This window comes from Camelus ferus, chromosome 19, assembly GCF_009834535.1.
Source record: "Camelus ferus isolate YT-003-E chromosome 19, BCGSAC_Cfer_1.0, whole genome shotgun sequence".
Classification (NCBI taxonomy): domain Eukaryota; kingdom Metazoa; phylum Chordata; class Mammalia; order Artiodactyla; family Camelidae; genus Camelus; species Camelus ferus.
Window position 1 is genome coordinate 29,535,199 of NC_045714.1, and position 22,119 is coordinate 29,557,317.

The 22,119-nt window shown below is 38.1% G+C and overlaps 1 protein-coding gene across 8 annotated transcripts in view; it reads right to left on the bottom strand.

The window, feature by feature from the left end:
• PLCB1 (phospholipase C beta 1) overlaps positions 1–22,119 on the bottom strand; it is a 648,190-nt gene that overhangs the window by 171,414 nt on the left and 454,657 nt on the right. For all 8 annotated transcript variants that reach the window (XR_004313135.1, XM_032461845.1, XM_032461843.1 and 5 more), the window contains one exon: positions 10,314–10,460. Coding sequence is in view for 7 of the 8 variants with exons in the window: in XM_032461845.1 (XP_032317736.1) it covers positions 10,314–10,460 (147 nt within the window). In the remaining variant the exon portion in view is untranslated. The remainder of the gene's footprint in view (positions 1–10,313; positions 10,461–22,119) is intronic.

A 22,119-nucleotide genomic window follows, 5' to 3' on the forward strand; every position in this document is an offset into this window, starting at 1 on the left:
AGTAGTTGTTCTCAGTCTCTCTTCTGCCTCAACATACCAGAAGGCAGTGTTACAATCCCGAGTGTAATTGTGCCCCGCCACCCCCAGCAGTGGTTTTTGGGGAAAAGAGAATAGAAAGAGGGCAGCATTATAGCAATAACAATGCCTCATGTTTATTAACTACTTACCATGTGTCAATTATATTTCTTTGGACTTTACATGTATTACTACATTCAATCTTAACAAAAAATCCCCCTGGTGCAACTACCTTTAGTTTTAAATACCTATTTTCAGACAATGAAAATGGCATAGAGCATTTTATTTGCCTAAGTTTCCAAAGTGGAGGAACCAGGATTATAACGTCAAAACTCTGTCTTTTAATTCTGACAGGCTTTTCTATTATACAAGTCAAATCTTCTGTCATGTTTATTGAAGGCAGAAATGCTTAGAAAAGCTGAACATTCTCTTTGAAAAGTGAAATAAATTTAAATTTGACAACTGAAATATAAAACTTATACTCTAATAATTTCAACACATTCTTAAAAAATTGAAGAAGACCTAAATAAATGGAAAGACAGCCAATGTTCATGGAGCAGAAGACTTGAAATTGTTAACATACCACTACTCCCTAGAATGATTTACAAGTTCAGTTCCTATCAAAATCATATCTGGCTTGTTTTGCCCGAACAAACAAGCTGATCTCATCATTCATATGGAAATTCAAAGGATCCAGAATAGACAAAACAGTCTTAAAACAGTAAGAACATGTTTGGGAGACTCACACTTCCCAATTTCAAAATGCAACTACAAAGCTCCAGTAATTAAGACAGTGTGGTACTATAAGATTATACACATAGATCAATGAAATGGAACTGAGAGTCCAGAGATAAAACCTCACATTTATGGTCAATTGACTTACAACAAGAGTGCCAAGACAATTCATTGCAGAGAGAATCATCTTTTCAACAAGTGGTGCTGAGACAACTGGATTACCATATGGAAAATAATGAAGTTGGATCTCTACCTCACCTCATATCCAAAAAACAACAACAAGAAAAAAAACCCAAAAAACAAAACTTGAAATCAATCAAGCTCCTAACTGTAAGAGTTAACATTATGAAACTCTTAGAAGAGAATATAGGGGTAAATCTTTGTGACCTGGGTTAGGCAATGGTTTTGTAGGTATGACACCAAAAGCATAAGTAACAAAAGAAAAATAGATAAAATTCATCAAAATAAAAAACCTTCAGGAGCAGAACTGAAATAATCTAGCAAAAGGATGAAAATTATAATAATCAAGGCACCTGAGAAGTTTCAGGGTGGGAATGGAAGTCAAATTATTTCTATTTCACTTAAGTCAACAGAAGGTACTAATTTCTTGATAATTTTTTTAAAAGATTAATAGTAAATAATTTTTGAGACAAGCCCACCATCAACACACAAATGGAACTTTTTGGTTTTCCATATTAAGGAGTTTCTCTGACTTATACTCTATAAGCCTCCGTCATTCTTTTTTATCACTCATTTAAAAGATGATATGTTGATGAAAACTGTCGAAATGACTTTGAAATGGACAAGATCTGCCCCGTGGAGAAACACAGGACAAAGAAAATGGAATTAAACCTATTGGCTTAATTTTATTTTTATAAGCAATTCACAACATCCAATATCAGCACAACGGTGACATTCTTGGGTTCTACAGAGCACTAGTAAATGCACTGAAAAGCTGAGTAAGTGCATTTGCATGATCACTTCTCTTTACTGGAAAAATAGGGCATTTTAAACACACAAGTGTGTTTGCAAAAGTAGAAATGCTGACAAAATAATCTAGAAACTTCCTTATGCTAGGTAATCAATTTGCCTTTCATAATTGCCTCAAAGTTGGTTATGATAAAGGTCTTTGCTGCATTAAGAAAAAGGGGACACTAGGAGTGAAAGCAAGAAGACAGTCATTTATGTGTTATTCCCAAGCTTAAGGGAGGACTGCTTTAGCTAAAGAAATGTAGAATTCAAGCAATTACCAGGTTAACATTAAAAATGCTAGCCCCTGCAGAGAGCAGCACGGCTATTAAAAAGTAGAGCGGATTTTCTGCGTACTACCCAGGAAATTGTTTAAATGTGTTACTGACTATATCCAATACCATACATAATGTGCAATTTCATTAATACTTTATTAAGTGTTACTCACTTCAGAAAGGAAGCTGCCATGGATTTATAAGCTAGATAACGTTTAATGATAGATTGAAGGTAGATAAATACCTGACCCACAGTAGAGTGTTCTATCACGAAAGATTCAAAAATTTCCAGAAACATTTCTTTAGATTTGCTTGCATTTTTATCATTCAAATTAAAAATAGAGTTTGATGTACTTTTTGAATGTTGATCAGTTACTGTTTTGAAAGACATGATGAGGCATGGGTTTGGGTTAGTGAGATGGAAATGGTTCTGGAAAAAAAAAAAACTAAGAATGGGAGGGTCTGTGTGTGTGTGTGTGTGTGTGTGTGTGTTTGTGTTGTGTTTATTTTCCAACATCTAAGCCCAAAAGAATTCCTCTAAGGTAAATTTATTCATTCTTAAAATATATAATCTGTATCAAAAATGGAAATCTCCCAAAGAAACCATCAGAAAACTCACATTTATCCATAATTGTCCTGTTGCTTCGAATGCACATTAGGTTCTCTGTGTGTTTTCCTTCACGGATGGAGATTTTTTCCAAATATGTGTATTAGTATTCTCCATTACTCTTTCCTTTTCTGCTTAAAATCTCAAAACTGGCTTATTTTTCTTCCCTAAAATTCCTACTTCTCATTATTACATCCCAACCACCCATGACATTTCCATTTGATTAAATCCAATAAATACAGCTTCTGGGGCCAAGGGATTGCTGTGGGTTAGGATTAATGATATGTCATGAGTCACTCAACCCTTGTTGTTTCTGAAACTAGTATCTGACATCATCTCTGCCTGGCTGTGAACACCCTCTAGAGTACATTCCAAGCCCATGATTCCAAGCCAACTTTGGAACTGAAGCTCCATCTCAGATTAATTCAGAATACTGCCCCAAGTCATAGCTCTGCAACTTCTCACTTGACTGCATTCGTTTTGGGCAGCTGGGCGACATTCACTTGAGCTTTGGCTCATGTTACCCAAGGCATCCATGGATGGAAGAGAACAGAAAATTGAAAATAGCAATCCTTCTACTAACGCAGGCTTCTGAGAAGTTTCTCATCTTGCAGAGTATGACGATTAATTGCCTATGTTTATATTTATCATTTTTTATTGTCTTCTCGTCGATCTCCAGGGTAAGAAGTTTCCAGAACCTGAAACATTTGTTAAGTCAGTAGCTTTCTTCAGTAAGCACTGTCTCCTTCAATAAATGGAGATGGAGACCATTTCTCCTTGTTTTTAATGCTGCGTCAGCCTTTCAGGTCACATCATTCAACAGCTACACTTAACGGAAGTATCCAAAATACAGAGGATGTGCTGTTCACCTTGACTGTCTCAAGGGCATAAGTTTGATCTGGTCTCTCTCTTCCATACTGCCTGCCTGCTGCCCCAGTGAGATCACAAAACTCTTTTGAACATGGATTCAATCACCATGGGATGGTTTAAGTAGATGGGAAAAGAACTTTAATCAAAAGCCTTACTTACAGAAGGATCTGTTCACATTCTCAAACACAACATCTGTGGGAGGCAAAATACTGGTTGCTTCGGATTAAAAATGACACAAGACATAGTTCTTACCCTCATCATCTAGGTGGAGAGGCAAGTACTGATAAAGGAGAAGGTTCTTCTTACCAGGGATTTTACACCTTCACCCACATATTAGAATGCTGGTTGCCCCTTTTTTTTCCTTGCCAACAGAATATGCTATTTAGATTCTCATATGCTTCAGGGTCCCCTGGGGGTGAATCTTAATTCTTAGCAGCCAGTCACAGTAGTTCTATGGCCCATGATATTGCTTAATTTCCTTTCTACCTAATCCCCAACTTCCATAGGTCTGTGTAGGCTGTGGTGTAACTCTGGCCAACATCCAATGGGGTGTAAAGGAAAGTCTACTGGATGGGGTAGGAGAAAGCTCACTCAAGCAAAGGGCCACAAGACAGGGACCCTCCCTGTGCCACACGGTGGATCTTATCTCTTAGGGAGGCAATGCTCAGGGTGCACAGTCACCTTGGAACCACAAGAAGAGCAAAAAGATGGAAAGCATCTGGGTCTCTGATGGCATCAATGGATCCTGATTTAATCAACCTGTAACAGCTCTGGTTCTGGACTTCGTACTGTGTGAGATAATCAGTTCTTTAATGTTTCAGCCATTCAGTAAGAGGATCCTCTCATGTATAGCCCCAAATATCCTGGCTGTTTCAACCTACTTTCATTTTACAAAGGAAGAAATTAAGGCTTAGAAGAGTTAATTTAGTTAAAGGCAAATTTAAACTTGGCCTCTTTATTTGCTAAGCTTAACTTCTTTCCTTTCTACCTAATCCCCAACTTCCATAGGTCTGTGTATGCTTTAAAAGAAAAATAAATTATAAGAGGTTGCATGTGCTAAGGACTAAATGAGTACAAGAAATGGGAAGGAAGGGAGTGACACCAAGCCTGGGGTCATAGTGGATGACGGATGAGGGCAAAAGGGTAAAACTCTATCATTTTTAGAACTTTTTTTGCAGCCAAGAACACACACCTGAGGAGAAGAGTTGAATAATCAGTTTAATTCATCAGAGAGAGAACTAAAACCTCAAATCTAATGTTTTATTTCCCAAGCTGAATGAAAATGTTAATTATTCAGAGATATGCCACTTTGCTTTTCCTGAATATATGGAGTCATTATCTCCCCAACGGTTTGGAGTAAGAGAAGATTTATGACAGGCTGACAAAGTGTAGGTTGAAATGAATGCACACTGTTCAGTCCTGAGAGAATCTTGTTTTGAGTCACAAGGGTAGATTCTTCAAGGAAAAACAGTAATTTAAAACATAATCACTACTTGATGTACTGCCAAATCTACCCCAAACCCTAGAAAATGACCATCATAATTAAAAATCAACTCATTCTGTGCACATATTTCTCTCAATGATCCAATTTTATTTTTCCTTCTGGGTGTCTTGATAGTCAACAAAGCACTAATGAGCAGAGAAACAGACATAATAATAAATTGCTGAAGTGATCAGTTTTGATACTGTGTATTTAATTTTTACAGTTCCTTTGGATGCTCCAAACATTCCAAAAGTTTGAATTCTCTTTATTTGAATTTAGACTGGCATTTCTCAGGACTACTGGTTCTTAAAATGCTCCAAGAAAATAAGTAGGTTGGTCATTTTAGGGGAGGGGTGAGTGTTGGTCACAGCCTTACCGACCGTGAATCTGTAATCTGTGCCAACCTTGTTTATATCTGGGATTTTAAAAACTTGTTTGAATAAGAAAACTTTTCTTTTTCCACCAAATAGTCCTTCTATGAAATAATATTTCTATAGAAAAAGTTTCTTTTCTTGTTCTGGAACTGCTTGTAAAATATAAAATCTAACATTTTCTAGGTATTGATTTTAAGATTTAATTGGATTCTGTTGGGTTATAGCTTGGTTATAATTTTATTTTGTAATATTCTTAATTGGATCTGCAGAGTCTGAATTTCCATGTTATAGATGTTTATATTTACCTGAAGGTCTCAGAGATGAGTTCCACATTAGGTTTATCTATAATTAAAACAAGGATACTAATAATATCATATGAAGTTAATCCAAATTTTACCTGTTAGTCAAAAGAAGATTTCATGCAAAACCTCAAGAGCCTACATTAGAATTTACATGTAGTTTTTTAAGTTAATTATATAGATTTCTTCTTAATTCTCCTGCAGGAAAATAAGAGACTTTGGTACTGGGACAAGGTAATACTGTGAGAATGGGGATTTACAAAGTGCAAACCTTGGTATGAAAATATTTAGTTCAGAAAAGTGAGCAAGATAAGTTTAAAAAAACCCTACTAAGTGAAGTAAGCCAGAAAGGAAAAGAAAAATACCATACGATATCACTTATATGTGGAATCTAAAAAAACGACACAAATGAACTTAATTACAAAACAGACACAGACTCACAGACATAGAAAACAAACTTATGGTTATCAGAGGGGAAGAGGATCGGGTGGAGGGATAAACTGAGAGTTAAGGATTTGCAGATACTAACTGCTGTATATAAAGTAGATAAACAACAGGGTCCTACTGTACAGCACAGGGAACTAAACTCAATACCTTGTAATAGCCTATGATGATAAAGAACATGAAAGGAATATATATATACATACACACACACACACACACACACACACACAGACACACACACATATTTGTAACTGAATCACTATGCTGTAGACCAGAAATTAACACAACATTGTAAACCAACTACACTTCAATAAAAAAAGAAAAAAACCTTAAACATCAGAATATGATCTAACATAGGTAACATAGTTTTAAAAATTGAATATTTGAAAATATGTGAATCCTAATACAATTAGAAATTTAAAAACTGGGGAGAGAGTTGGGTCATTTGGTCAAAAATCATGTATATCAGGTGGTGGTGACAGGAAATCATTGTACAGAAATTTGAACACAACTATTTGAGTTCCTTTTTCAACAAAAAATAGAGCGGACTCTTCTCTTTTAGTAGCTGAAAGCTCTATCTTCTGAAAACTATTTGCCATTAAATATGCTAACACCCCAAACCAAACTGACACAGTAGAGCAGAATTCTTTACCACATATGTGGTTACTGGGTTATTCAGAGGGTGGGCAAATGAGTGATTCTGGGAGAAATTAACTGGACTAAAAATCCTTAGTAAAATGCAGTTTAAAAAAAATAACTGCTGAGAAAAATTGAACAGTATTCTGTAGTTTTATTGTTTGTATTAATATTGAATAAATTTCTGGGCGCTATTATTGTGTTGTGAATAAAGCAAATGAGTAATTACATGTAATTTGCTAGGTATCGAGATTGATCACTGAAGCACAGCTATAGAATCAAGAATTTAAACTTGGAAGACAGGAGCAGAAATATTTGTGTGAACCCTTGTGCCTTAACAAGAGGAAAAAAAAATCTTTGCTTGCTCTGGTCACTGAAATGGTCCAGAAAGAACATTCCATTGCACAGGGTTCAAACTCCAGTTACCCAGACACAATTTTTTCACACTAAAAGGAACAAAGGCTCATTGGGGGAAAAGTCTGATTCCACGCGTGGTGCAGAAAGGAACAGGGTGAGCCTAGGAGATCTTTATGTGCCAGGAAGTAGGGACATTTTCAAAGATCAATGAGTCATGTCAAGAGAAGAGAGAAGCCAGCCTAGAAAACGCTTCCACTGACCAAGACAACTTGAACATTAAAAGGAGACTAGTGGCTGTGGTTGAGTGAACCCACATAAAATCTGAAAACTGTTAAGTTCATAATGATATGCAGGAAGAAAAAAATTAATATATTCTGAAAGAAGGTAAAAAGAATAGAATGTATATCCAGTCAATCTTCTCATCCAGTTATTTTGGTATCATAACCTTACTAATTATATGGCAAATAATATAGATATTAATGGATGTAAATATATTCATTTTTGGACTTAAAAAGGACTTTCGGTAAAATTACTGCATATTGTGACTTTCAGATAGATGAAATCACATACAACGTCCAAAATTTAACTGAACATACATTAAGTATTTTTAAGAGTGGTTCTAAGCATATGAATAATGCAAGATTCCAACATGTGCCAACTTCTTTAAAGTTATTTTTTCTTAGGATCCTATCAAGTCAAAGATCTAGATTCCTCACTTGAGGTTCTATAGACCTCCTCATACTTGGATAAGAAAGAAGATTACATCTTTAACTCAAACCACTATGTGCAATTTAACATTCCCTTCAGTTGTGAATGCAGTCACAAATCACTGTATTATTAGCAGGACCATGACTCTGTTAACCAATAGGAATCACAGACCTTTTCATATCATATATCAATTGTTGTAAATATCATATGTATTATTTATACTAATTTTTAAATTGAGTTAATAAAAGATACACAATTTTATCACAAATTTGTCTTTTAGTATTTGATAAAAGTATTTCAATGGAATTTATTTCCTCTTTGGAGCCTATATACATTATTTTATGTATTTAGCATTCTTAGAAGGGTCCGTGGGCTTCACCAGACTGCCAAACAGGTCAATGATACCAAATAAGATTAAGAACCACTGAGAAGGAAAACACCCTTTACAAAGGCTTACCAACTTGAGTAGGAGTGGCAACATTTTTATAATACGTCTAAGAAGCTGAATCCAAGAAAATGGGATAAATGGTCACTCTCTTCTTGAGGTTATGAAACCTGAGGTAGTTTTAAAACTGGGCTAGTTACATATTTTGACATTCCTCCCATCGAGAACCGTGGTCTATGTCCTAGCCCTTTGAAGCTGGGTAGGGTTGTGACTGTTTTGAGAAATAAACAGAGTGACAGTATAGAACTTCAGAGGTCAAGTTCAAAAAGGCAATTACACTTCCTCCATGTTTCAGGACACTTGTTTTTGCAGCTATAAGCTGCCATGTAAGAAGTCCACCTACCCTGGAGCTGCCATGCTGTGAGGAATCCCAAGCCTCTTGTAGGCCATCAGGTCAACAATCCTACCTGAGCCCAGGTGTTGGGTAACCCCAGCCCAAATGCCAGACCTGCTGGTGGAGAAGCCGCCAGATGATTCCAACACCAAGGTGTCTGTATCACCCCCAGGCATTCACTTCCCAGCTGCAGCTCAAGACAGGAGGGAACAGAAACAAACTTTCCATTCTGCACTTTGTCTGAATTCTTGACATATAGACTAGGGATCAAAATAAAATGGTGGCTGTTTTATGCCACTGAGCTTTGGTGTGACTGGTGAGGCAACAAGAGATGACCACAGTAGGGTTTAGGATAAGCCAAACATGAATCTCATCAGTTTTATAGTATGAATCTCTCTTAGCAGATAATGCAGTTGAAACAAAACAGGCCACAAGTAGCCTGAGAGCCATCCAATTTTCACGTAGAACATGTAAGCTGCAACTCGACTGACTGCAGAACTCAGAGTGTATGATGGCAAGATGGTCTAGATCACAGATTATCATCCTGAGACACTCCATTGCAGCCGTCTAGAGGCCACGTTGCCATCTCTGTCCAAGAGTCATCTCTCTTCTAAGCCATTTTTCACCAAGTGTGGGATACCAGGCCAATGCTGGATTTGATGCCAACACAACATACATTTGTGCCTAGAAGAATGGACCCTCTTAAGGAATTCAGAAGAAAGAACTGCTTATTCGCCAGATGGCTGAACCCTGTGAAATCCTGTTGGACACCTCCATGAACATCCAGGGCCTGGATCTCCCTGGCATTACATACGTAACATTGCCGGTCTGTCCTCCAACACAAATCTTGCATCCCTAGGCAATGAGCCACAAGCACATCAAAACCTTCCCCTAAGCGTGGCAAGCATCTCCAGCTTACAGATACCAAATGAGGCCCCAGACTTTGGTTGCATTGTGGGTCTTATGGTCTAGCTATCTTATATATTCATTTGAGTGACGGACTGTGTGAAGCCCAAGAGTGATAAGGTTTTTAAAGCCCCACCCCCTTTTAACCTGTAGATTTTTTTTTCACAAAGTCTTTCCAGAGCCAGTAATCAGAGTGTTCTGCAAGAAATGCATTTTGATTACAAAACATTTTTAACTTATTGTAACCTGTATTCATTAAAAATTTGAACTCTAAACTATGTTGAGATGATACAGATTATACATATGTTTTAATATTTTTCTATTTAGCCATCTACTAAAAACCATGGCAATGCTCTATTTAGGGCCAAATTAGGAAACACAGTGTTGTTTTTTCCTCCTTTATTATAATATTTACAACAAAGTGTCAGAGGGAAATTTGTTTCTATCTAAAGCCCTGATTCACCTTGAGAAAAATTATTAATATGCCTCGAGCAAAAGTTATTCAGGACTTCAGAACTTTTCATGTAGACAAAAACAGTCCAGAGAACTAGGGGGGGACTGTAAACGGCTTGAAGTTCACTGAAGAATGAATTCGGTTACACAAACATTCCATTGGTCTGAAGACACCAGACATGATACATTTTAGAAGACTTGACAACTTGGGCCGAGACATGCTGAGAAGAAACGACATTACTGCTTGTGGGTGGTATCTCTGGTCCTGGAACCCCAGTTCTCAGAGGCTTTTCACAGGAAGTGAAGGGAAGTATGCCTTCCCTTCTGAACCACCGTGAGCAGAGGCTGGTGAAATTTGGTGAGACCGGCTAAAGTAACTGTCAAAGAACCATCAATTCCATACCTGTGAGGTAGGTGTTGTGTGAGGAGTTAATGAAATAGTGAGAAAGGGGCTGAGACATATCTTCATTCAAATCCAGTTTCTCAGGTGAAACGACTCCGTTTTCTTCCCCACTCAGGTAGCGCATAAATCCGTCCACTGATATCTGTCCTGGAGGAAATGAAGAGTTAAGAAGAATGTGAATGTATTACTTTTGTGGGTTTCTGGTATCATGGGCTTAACTTTTTTTTTCCCCCCAGAAAACTCTGGTAGCTTCCAAAGTAGAAGACAGTAGCCCCAGTTGCAATTTAATATGTGAAAACAGTAGTCTAGGATCATGCTACTTCATTACAATTGTCTCCAAATGCCAGAAATAATAGAGAAAACTGTGGTTACATGAATCTCACAGACTTTCAGAGGATTTAAATACCTAAACATCAATCTCCTATTTTTAAGTCTAAGAATGGTTATCAACTTTTTGCATCGACACCATCAGTGTTTATCTCTCAGCGACAGAATTAGAGATGAACTTCCCAACGTTCTATTATAAAAATATGTTACTTATCAAAAATGTTATTCACAAGTGGTTTTATTATTTGAAATCGAGTGAGAATATTTTCAAATAATAATCTTTTTATCTGAAACAGAAAATAAAGATGACCAGAACTGAGGGCTAAATAATTGAATGCTTATAAAAACCAGGTCTTTAAATTTCTTATTTAGAATGACTAGACTTCAAATGAGAGAAATATGACTCACACTTCAGTTTACTCAGATTCTAGTTAGAATTTTTCTTTTGTTGTAACCTTTCTGAGGTGACTAATGCTAAATACTCAGCTAATTATTTATCTTCATGAAAGTAATCTTTATATAAAACAGAGAGGGGGGCCATCTTCATGATTTTGTTTCATCACCATAGTTTGTTTCTTCAACCTTAAAAATCAAAGCCTCAAAAAACAAACAAACAAACAAACAAACAGACAAAAATAACCACCAGGGCATTAGTGAGGACTAGAGATCTTGCAAGTTAATGCTGGAGTGCGATATTTCTTCTTCTGTTGTTGAAAAAGTTTTGTATTAATATAAAAGTGGTGTATGTTCACTCAAGAAAAGTTACGAAATGACACGATCAGAGAGGAAAACTGAAACTCTCCTGAACATCTTCACTCTTTCTTCTGAGGTAATTATTATTAAAATCTTGGTGTGTATGCTTCCAGAAAAAAAAAAAAGTGTGCATGTGTGTGTGTTCATTCTTTCGTGAAGATGCAATCACAGGATCCTCCAGACTGATAAAAATTCATAATTCTGGGTTGACAAGTGCCCTGGAGGCAGAAGGGTGGGACAGGACAGGAGTCCCCAACATCTGAATGCAACCTTTCGATCATTACGCCCTCTGTCCAAATGTAACCTTTTGCTTATGATACCCCACCATCTGAATGTAACCTTTTGTTCATTATGACTTCATCCAACTTCCTGATCAAGACTAAATAAGGACAAAAAATCCTTCCTGCCCACCTGGGAAGGTGGATCTGGGATGAAGATCAGGAAAGATGAACCCAAACCCCTCCCTGCCAATGAATATTCTGCCCAGTCATTTTTACAGCCATATAACGAGCTTGCTAGGAAACTCGGGGCAGCTACCCACCTGGGTCTGCCTGCTCTTTCCTTGAGAGCATACTAATAAATCCTTGCTTTGCTTTCCTGACCTCCGTGTCTTGTTTCTGAATTCTTTCTGCGACAAGACAAGAACCTCTCGCTACAACATGATCAGCAGCTTTTAAAAGCAATTAAAACAAAACATATGCCAATAGGGCAGGGATGACAAATTCGTTTTAACTTTAGCATCAATTTCCATGTATTGCCTCTGGTGCCTTCTGGGCACTTGCGTTGAGAAAGATTCTGAACCATGCTTGTGATTAATTTTGACATCTCTCCTGGGTACGGGACAAAAATGTGGGGCTATACAAGCTATTTGTTATTCTCAAATGAGGATATTATAATTCAGATCAAGTTATACTCTGCAACGTGCCAAAGAACACGTGTCAAACTTTTATTTAACTCATTAATGAGGAAATCAGGAAGATGACAAATGTGATACACAGGAAACTATGAAACACTGACACATACATATACGTGTGTCACCAACCCCCACAAAACAAAAATGAAAACCTCCAAACCTATAAAAATACTGCTAAATTGAATATAAACCTGGTTAAAGTCCTATAGGTCAATTAACATAATCTTTGGGTTATCTTCTCTACCGTTACTATTTCATAGGAGTCGAAGATCTTAACATAACTTTTAGCTTAGATTAAAATCAGTTAAAAAAAAAAAAAAGCAAGAGTTAGGTGAATCAGATTCAAAAATCCACAAATGACAAATGCTGGAAAGGCTGTGGAGAAAGGGGAACCCTCCTTCACGGCTGGTGGGAATGCAGTTTGGTGCAGCCACTGTGGAAAACAGTATGGAGATTCCTCAAAAGACTAGGAATAGACTTACTGTATGACCCAGTAATCCCACTCCTGGGCTTATATCCAGAAAGAACCCTACTTCAGGATGACACCTGCACCCCAATGTTCATAGCAGCATTATTTACAATAGCCAAGACATGGAAACAGCCTAAATGTCCATCAACAGATGACTGGATAAAGAAGGGGTATATTTATACAATGGAATACTACTCAGCCATAAAAACTGACAACATAACGCCATTTGCAGCAACATGGATGCTCCTGGAGAATGTCATTCTAAGTGAAGTAAGCCAGAAAGAGAAAGAAAAATACCATATGAGATCACTCATATATGGAATCTAAAAAAACAAAACAAAAAAATAAAACAAAACAAAAAAACAAAACAAACAAAGCAGAAATACAAAACAGAAATAGACTCACAGACATAGAATACAAACTTGTGGTTGCCAAGGGGGCAGGGGGTGGGAAGAGATAGACTGGGATTTCAAAATTGTAGAATAGATAAACAAGATTATACTGTATAGCACAGGGAAATATATACAAGATCTTATGGTAGCTCACAGAGAAAGGAATGTGACAATGAATATATATATATGTTCATGTATAACTGAAAAATTGTGCTCTACACTGGAATTTGACACACCATTGTAAAATGATTATAAATCAATAAAAAATGTTAAAAAAAAATAGGTGAATCAGTGTTCCTGAGGATTATTTACAATTAACTATTTTAAATAATTTAAAAATCACCAGTGGAGGAATTTACCTATCCTAGAATAAGAACAATGAATGAGTTGGGAGGACTGTTCAGAATTTGATGGCAGACTGCAAGTGAGCAGACACTGGAGAGCAACTTTTCAACCCGGAAGCTTTGCCTTGTTAACTAAAGGAGCAAATGTGCAAGGCTTTTGATGCATCAAACGTCTAGGCAAAGATATGTCAAAGGCTAGCAAAGCCAATGAGAAAGTAAGCAGAAGGAGCTGGAGGTTTTCAAGTTGCTGTGCATCAGCAGAGGGGTTAAGAGTTCATCTGCAAAAATGCAGATGTTTCTGGCATAATGAATTAGCCTAAAAATAAAGTTCTGACTGGTAAAGGCTTTGGGACCGAAAACAGATCCTTAGAGGATTTCCCTCTGTTGCATTAAACCTCCAACTGGAATATTGCTGTTGCTGTTGACTTACACACATCAGTTCTTTCCCACCAACCTTTCACTGTTTTTGCAAAACTGCTTACAATTTATTTTTCAGATCCACTGAAGCACACAGAAGAATGAAAAACCTTGAGAATGAAGATAAGAAAAAACACTGCTTTTCTAAACAAATTAGTCAAATTAGCAACAGTACAAGAAATGCCATTTCCATTCCTGCCAGCAGTAAATGATCGGGGACAAATTCTTCAACCATAGGATGAATAAACTAGAATGACTCTTAAGTCTCTTCCAGCTTGAATTTGAGTGGTTTAATAGTTTAGGGATTGTCATTCTAAGTTAAGTAAGCCAGAAAGAGAAAGAAAAATACAATATGATAGCACTTATATGTGAAATCTAAAAACAAAAGACACAAATGAACTTATTTACAAAACAGGAACAGACTCACAGACATAGAGAATAAACTTACGGCTACCAGTGGGGAGAGGGGGTGAGAATGGATAAATTGAGAGTTCGAAATTTGCAGATACTAACTACTTTATGTAAAATAGATAAACAACAAGTTTCTACTGTATAGCACAGGGAACTACAGTCAATATCTTGTAGTAAGCTATAACGAAAAAGAATATGAAAACAAATATATATATGTGTGTGTGTATCTATGACTGAAACATTATGCTGTACACCAGAAATTGACATAACATTGTGAACTGACTATACTCAATTAAAAAAAATAGATGATCAAGAATATTTACTAAATTAAAAAAAATTTTAGGGATGATTACTAGTTAAATTAAAACAAAATGTCCCATATTAGAATGAGATCATGAAGCATCATATGAAGCATCAAACCATAATGAAAAGCAATGCAATGATTTTCTGGAATAAAATCAACAGAAAGAGAAGTTAAGTTCAGAAGGATCACACCAGCTGACAAGGGCTAAAAATAAAGCCCGTCCATATTTTCTCAATTAAAGATTGGTATGTTTCCAATGGGACATGTCACTCATATAATGACACCTAAAGACCTTTGTAAGCATATATATTGTTTGAAACACTTAGAGCCAAAGTAGGAATAATATGAATCTCCTAAGGAATGGAGAAAATACTGCTCTATGAAGCTTTACCATTCAAAAGAATAAGAAAGGCTGGTGATCAAAAGTGAAAAGGTCTGACTTCAGTAGGGAGGAACCATCTTCAAAGGGATACGAGAGGAAAGGGGCATGACAAAATAGTGGTCCCGAGTGGCCATTTATATGTCTTGTCATTCTTTGGCAATATCTTGAGTACAAAGAAACTCTCAAATGTCACATGGCTTTGCCCATAATGCCATGGCCAGCAACCATATCTCTGCTTCTTTCTTCTTTCTTACTGGGGAACAAATATTGCCTTCTTTAAACTTGGGGCCAACCCATGGGCTTTGGGAACAATTAGGAAGAGGAAGATCTCTGTCCAGAGAAGGGAGTTCTGGAGAACAGGACAGAATGATCTAAAGAGCTTTGTGGACTGGTTCTCTCATTTTCTCAAGTTCTGACTCCTTTTATCTATTGACTTCTAGAAATCTACTTCCAATAGAACTTTCCAGCTTGACCTCCTGTTTCAGGTATCAGCTTGAGTCTCTCCAGGAAGAAGATGTTATCTTGATCTTACCCTGGAGCTGGGCACTTCTTGGTGGTGGTTATTAATGAGTGCATTATTAGGGAGTGCCCAACTCTGTTACCAAAGCGTTGAGAATCACCAGGGTACCCATCATAGTCCTGAGCATAGAGAACTTAGAAAACACAGCAAGTAAAATCCTTTCTTGATGCCTTTCGGTGTGCTTTCAGGTTTCTGTTCATTTAGTGCATTGCTTTAATGTGCATGTAGCTGAAGAATTTGGAGTGGGAGCAATATGGGGCCCAGTTAGCAAATGCGTTAAGTTCACATTGGCCATGTAGAAGACTTCTGGCCCCACTCATTTTGGTCCAGTTCTGCTCTAGTTTCTTTTTCATCTTTCTGCTGCCCAAGTTTGGCAGAAGATTGACCAGTTTTCATTGCTGATGGACTAACAGTTAGGAGGAAGGAGTGGGAAGAGGCTGAGTGTGGCCAGCTGGTACAGTAGCCAAGGGAAGTTCTGAAGCCACCCCTCTGTTTTACTCTTGGTGCACAGATACTACTGCAGGAGACGACTATGTGGAAACAGCATGGTCCAGAGATGACTGAAATGGGTTGTGTGCTAAATTTAGACTGATTTGTAGAGCTGCTATCTGAAACTGCTTCTACTAACCTGGTAGAAATAAGCTCCTTTATTTCTCCTTGATTAGAATCAAATCTTTTAGGTTATGCTTTTGGTATTACTTTTGGCTCTCAAAATAATGTGCTTTTATTAATATTTTTGACTTCTCACCATGAGAGATGAGGATATTGCTCTTTCTTCTCTCTACCCCACAGTGAGTGCATGTACACATTCTTCCTATCCATCTGAAATAGTTAGATTACAATTTAGTTCTATCAGTACTTAGTGTTTATATTACCATGACTATGTATTCTGTTCAGGGCTGAGTCATACAGTAAGCCAATAATTACTTTTCTTTTCATGCCCAATGTTTAACTTTCCCTGTCATAAATAATCCTCTTGTTTTACCATTTGCTTGATCTCTTTGCACATGTCTTCTAATCCAACTTCAAACTCCCCCAGTTATCTAAATGTCTTGGCCATATGTTCAACACAACAAGTGTTCTCCCAGTTTCATTTTCTTGATGAAGCCTTTCCTGGAGTCTTATGACTTACTCCAATTTAGATTGATCAATTAACCATTTATTCACTTCTTTTCTTTGTTGACTCTCTTATTTTTTGTGTATCATATCTTCCTCTTTCATAGTTAACTTTTTCATTTTAGTGGAAACACATTTGTCAGTAGCTTCCTAAGAAGTTTCCAGAGTATTAAATATTTTGAGCCTCATATGTCTAAAAATGGCTTTGTGTCATTTGCATACTTTATTGCTAGTTTAGCTGGGTATAATATTGTAGATTGGAAAAAATTTTTTTTTAGATTTTTGTGAGAAAATTTTGCTTCACTGTCTTTTAGCTTCTAGTATGGCTGCTAAGATTTGAAGACATTTATTCATCATCCTAAAAACACATGTGGTCTGTTTCTTTTGTTTGTTCATTTACTTTGTCTCTTTGGAAATTCCTAGCATTTTATTCAGTCCCAGTTTCTTGAAACTTTATAGTGATGTACTTTGGTATAAGTTTATATCTATCCCCTGTGCTGGGCACTCTTGAAGCCTCTGCAGGCTGAAAACTATTATACTTCTATTTGGAGTATTTTCATAAATTAGCTCAATAATAATTTTCTGTTCTCTTTCTTCAAGAATATTATTTGGCCAGATTTTGCATTTTTATGCATTCTCTCTCCAATTTTTAATTTTATTTGTTTGCTCTACTCTCTGGGAGCTTTCCACATTTTTATTTCTAACTATTCTCTGAGTGTTTTATTTCTGCTACCCTTGATTTAATGTCTAAGAGTCAGTTTATGTTTCTGACATTTCCTTAAAAATAGCATTGTTCTTTTGTCAGTGGTTCAATATGTTCTATTATCCTTATAAGGATACTAATGATATATGTGTATTTGAAGTTTTTTTCTAACTACATAGTCATTGTTTTTCCCCAGGTTACTTTCATTCCTGCTTATTTCTACTTTTTAAGGAAGTTTTCCTCACATGTCTAGTGACTTTTTTTTGTTTTGTTTTGTTTTAATTAATTAATTTATTAAGTTATTAATTAATTAATTAATTAATTTATTTATTTATTTATTGTTGAGTTATAGTGATTGTTAATTGTCCATATTTCAAATTGGTGGACTAAAAAGCTGATGGAACTTTCCAAGCATCTGTATATCTCAATATGGACTTGAAAAGTAAATGAGCTAACAACGCACTATGGTGGGGAGGGTTTAGCTCAGTGGTAGAGTATATGCTTAAGGTCTTGGGTTCAATCCCCAGTACAGTACCTCCATTAAAAAAAAATAAACCTAATTACCACCCCCCCCAAATAAACAAAAAGAATTAAAAAAAAAATAATCGTTGTAGAAGGATCAGTCTTTGTCTCTTTGGAGTAACCCCTAATGTCAGTACCTTGAGGTCTTTCTTCTTGGGCTGATCAAGTCCTGAGAAAAAAATCTGTTTCATCATTTGCCATAAATAAATAAAGCCTGGATGCCAGCCTTCCAGAGCCAAATGCAGGAAGAAGCACCCCATATGTTTATCACTTTGCTTTCAAGTGTTAGCCCTGCCTTCCCCTGGGACTGGGTCATCCTGAGACCCTCTGTTTTCTTGTCTTCTGACAGTAATCCTTTAGTTTTATACCAGGTGGGAGTTCTGACTCAAACAGCTGTCAACTGATCCTCCTTATTTTAAGCTGTGCTTCTAAACTCATTTCCAGAAAAACTTAACACCATCAATTTCTGAGACTTTAAGGCTTTCATGGGTTAACTCAGGTTGGTCCACAGGGTCTCACTTGGCTAACCTATTATCAGTTTTCTCAGATGTGTTACAGCTATAAACATATAGGTAGCTGCCAAAATTATGTAATTATTGTCTCATCCTATTGTCTCCACCCTTACCAGATTATGCTGTTAAAAAATATCATTTTAAATGCAATTTTAGTGTGGTTTCAAGAAAGCTTAATTAGATCAATGTCTAGACCATCATATTTATCCTGATGTTCCATGATTTTTCTACTCCACCAGACTGCAGAATTTTGTTGATAAAGTTTAAAGTCCAATTTCACCTGCTTTATTCTTTGATTCTACCATTTTTAGGTAAAATGAAATCAGGTGGCAGAAACTGAAGGCCTCCTGTTATAGACCTACTTTGCTTGGTCAGGGGCTTATCAGGGATCTCCTTGGTTTTCTTTTATCCATATCTTTCTGGTGAAAAGCATGCAGTGACTAATATCTCACCACAGATGGCACCACACAGATAACTTGTCAGTCAGGTTTCCCTCACTCTGTCTTTTCCCAGGAAGGATGCAGTCAGAGTCACAGAGGCAGCCTGAGCACCCAGGTACTCATCAGGTGAGAATATTTAACAGATGGAGTATTTCCTCCCTTATACTTTCTAAGACACTGACTCTTCTCCAATACAAGCAGGAGCAAAGCACTCTGACTGCTTCCAGGAATGCAGGGATGGTGGAGAAAGGGAACAGAAGACTGCCTTCTCTGCTTGCTTCTACCAAGGCCTCCTTGTCCCCAAGAGTAGGGGACGTTCCAGACGAGTCTGATGTCCTAAAGAGAGAAGCCTATGGCTTCTTTCCCGGAGATGCTCCCAAAAGTTACAAGCCCTGGTGTTCCCTGGTGGCCAGAACCACGGGTGAATTTCATCTTCTTTCCCTCCGTCTGCCTAGCCCCTGAGGGTAGCACTCATGTGTCTAAAGCCACCAAAACAGACTAGAAGGAGAGGGCGAGGATAACTCAGAATAGAGCAGATCACTCCTTAAACAGTAGAAGAGTTGACTGGACTTTATTACGTTGATGTGACAAGTTACCTGCCCTGTCAGTATTCTCTCCTCCTAACTTCTTTGCTCAGCTCTGCTAAAATTTCCTTTTAAATTCACAAGTAAGAAGTTTATTTGAAATAAATCCGTAGGCCCTCCCCTTCTTCCCAGAAGCTTACGAAAGTGACCTGCAATGAGGTCAGGTAACAAAGATAATGATCCTGCTTGCACCGAAGCTTCTGAGCCTGACGCCCAGCCCTCAGCACCAGACCCGCCCATGACACTTTACATGCGCTCTAGGACCAGGCAAGGGGAAAGGACAGCAGGGAGTGGTCACAAGCGGATCCCTAAACAGAATCCACAGCACATTACTAAGGTGCCTTGAAGGTCCCCCAGTCAGGCTCTTTCCTGTTCAGTGTGTTTTCATTCCCCTGGGATGGTTACCTTGGAAATGACCTCATCATGGCGTCAAAGCACCAACACAGAACTGCTCCTGAGTTGGTCCTAAAAGCAGATGTAAGTCGGCAGCAGCAGCGAAGTGGTAAAGTCAGGAATAATTATGCTGTGGAGGTTCAAGGAAAGAAAATGTGGCTGGCTGTGCTTACAAACACAGTCCTTAAAAAGGAACAAATGGACTCTGAGACTTGAAAGGGAATAGATTGTATATGTGCAAGCAGGACAGAAAAGGAGGAAAAAGAGCCCAACTTTGAAGAGCTTCATAAATTTCATCTATTTCCGGTATGTCATTTAACAAACTTTTATATGCTATTTACGTTACCAAAGGCAAGTTCATGTGTCTACCACACCATGAGGCCAAACAAACTGAAATATCGAAGTTTGGAGCAGAGAAAGGTTTATCGCAGGGCCAAGCAAGGAGGATGGGGTGGCTTATGACCAAGAAAAACCCTGAACTCCCCAAAGGGTTTCAGCAAAGCATATTTAAAGGCCAGGTATGGGAGGGGGTTGCAAGGTACATGATCAGCTCGTGTACAATCCTCTGATTGGCTGATGCTGAGGGAACAGGGCGGTCAACACAATCAACCCCTAGGCGCCAGAAGGTCTGGGATCATCAAGTAGTTAATTTCTTCCCTTTGGTGGTGGTTTCTAAGCATCTGAAAAACCTCAGGAAACATACATGAGATACTGTTATCTGGGGCTTCAGAGGGGAGCTGCAGCAGAGGATATGGGGGAGGAGTCTGCCCCAGAAGGCCCCATAGGGTCCTGCTCAGTTACATTTACTGTATGCAAATATGAACTCGTTCCAGCCTCATAATAACCCTACGAAGAATAATACCCTGTGAAGGGGGTACTATTTTAATGCTTATTTTATGGATGAGAAACTCCAGGCGAGTTAACTCGCCCAATATCACATGGCTTACAAGTGGATAAAATGGGATTTGAGCCCAAAGTCAGGCTTTATGTTCCATGCCACTAAGTCCTATGCTGCCCCGCTGTGGAACACATAATTTAGTACTAGAAGAAGGTAAATCATTGTCATCACCATCAGAGGAAGAGTGAACATCATCTGAGCACTGAGAGAGGTTCTTTTTAATTCCCATTGTTCAGTTGAGCAGACTGAGGCTTAGAGAGGTAAGCAACTTGTCCAAGGTCACAGGGGTCCTTAGCTTGAGAGCTGGATCTGGAGGTGGTACTGGGGCAATGGAAAGGCAGATGGTGGTGAGTGTGACTGATGGTGTTTATCCACACAGCTCTGCCAGCACTGGCCTGGAGGAGGGACGAGGATGATGAAAGGAAGAGGACCATGCGTCCAAAGCCGTTGGCTTCGATCTGGGAACCCTGGATTAGTCCTAAAAATAGCCCTGATGTGACCAAGGAAGAGTTTCTTCCCCCCACGATTTACTTATCTCTATAAAATGTGTTACTTTAATCTTCCTGTTAAAAGAAGCTGGGCTCAGGCAGGACAAATGACCCATCTGGCAGAGGCGTGAGGATTAGCTCTTTGATTTGGATTTGCCTATCAAGGTCTCAAATTCTTTTCAGGACTTAATTCACATTCTAATCTCCACAAGTAATTTAAAGCACCCTCTAGCATTTTTATTCTCCAACCCTGTTGAGTCCACCTTTTAGGATGCAGAGTGAAATACAACAAAAACACGTGTTATGCCAACGTGAGGACACGAGCAAGGCTGAAAGAAGACTCGTGACCTTGTTTTGCCAAAAACGTGCAGGTTATTACCTTTTTAAAAAACAGCCAAACACATGCAAGCGACATCTTTCAAAGCCTGGAAGCCCAGAGAAATCTCTACAAATTAGGCCTTGGAAGACAGATGGCCTATAAATCCTCATTGAGTCTTCACACAGTTGAGATGGGCAAAGGGGCCGCTGTGTCTGCCAGTCAGCATGGCCACCAGTCTCACTCTGTTGAGCCAAATGCCAATTAGGCAGGAGCTGGCGCTCACACACATGGATGTCACTGGGATTAGGTGGCTGAGAATCCATCCATCATCCTTCATTCCCTGCTCTTACTGTAATGATACCAGAGCATGTTGGATGCTACTGGCCCAATGGTTTAGCACCTCCAAAACCTAAAACTTCCAAGCACAGAAGGTATTTGCTCTGACCCTTATGTGAGTTCTGCTAGACCAGCTCAGAGGGAGTAGTGCAGATGGCTCTGACATCCCTCGGCTCACCAAAATCTATTCGCCTGCTTTCAGAAATAATCAATTAAATGTCCCCTTTTCAATTGTCTTTGGACACAAACGTTCGTATTTGCCA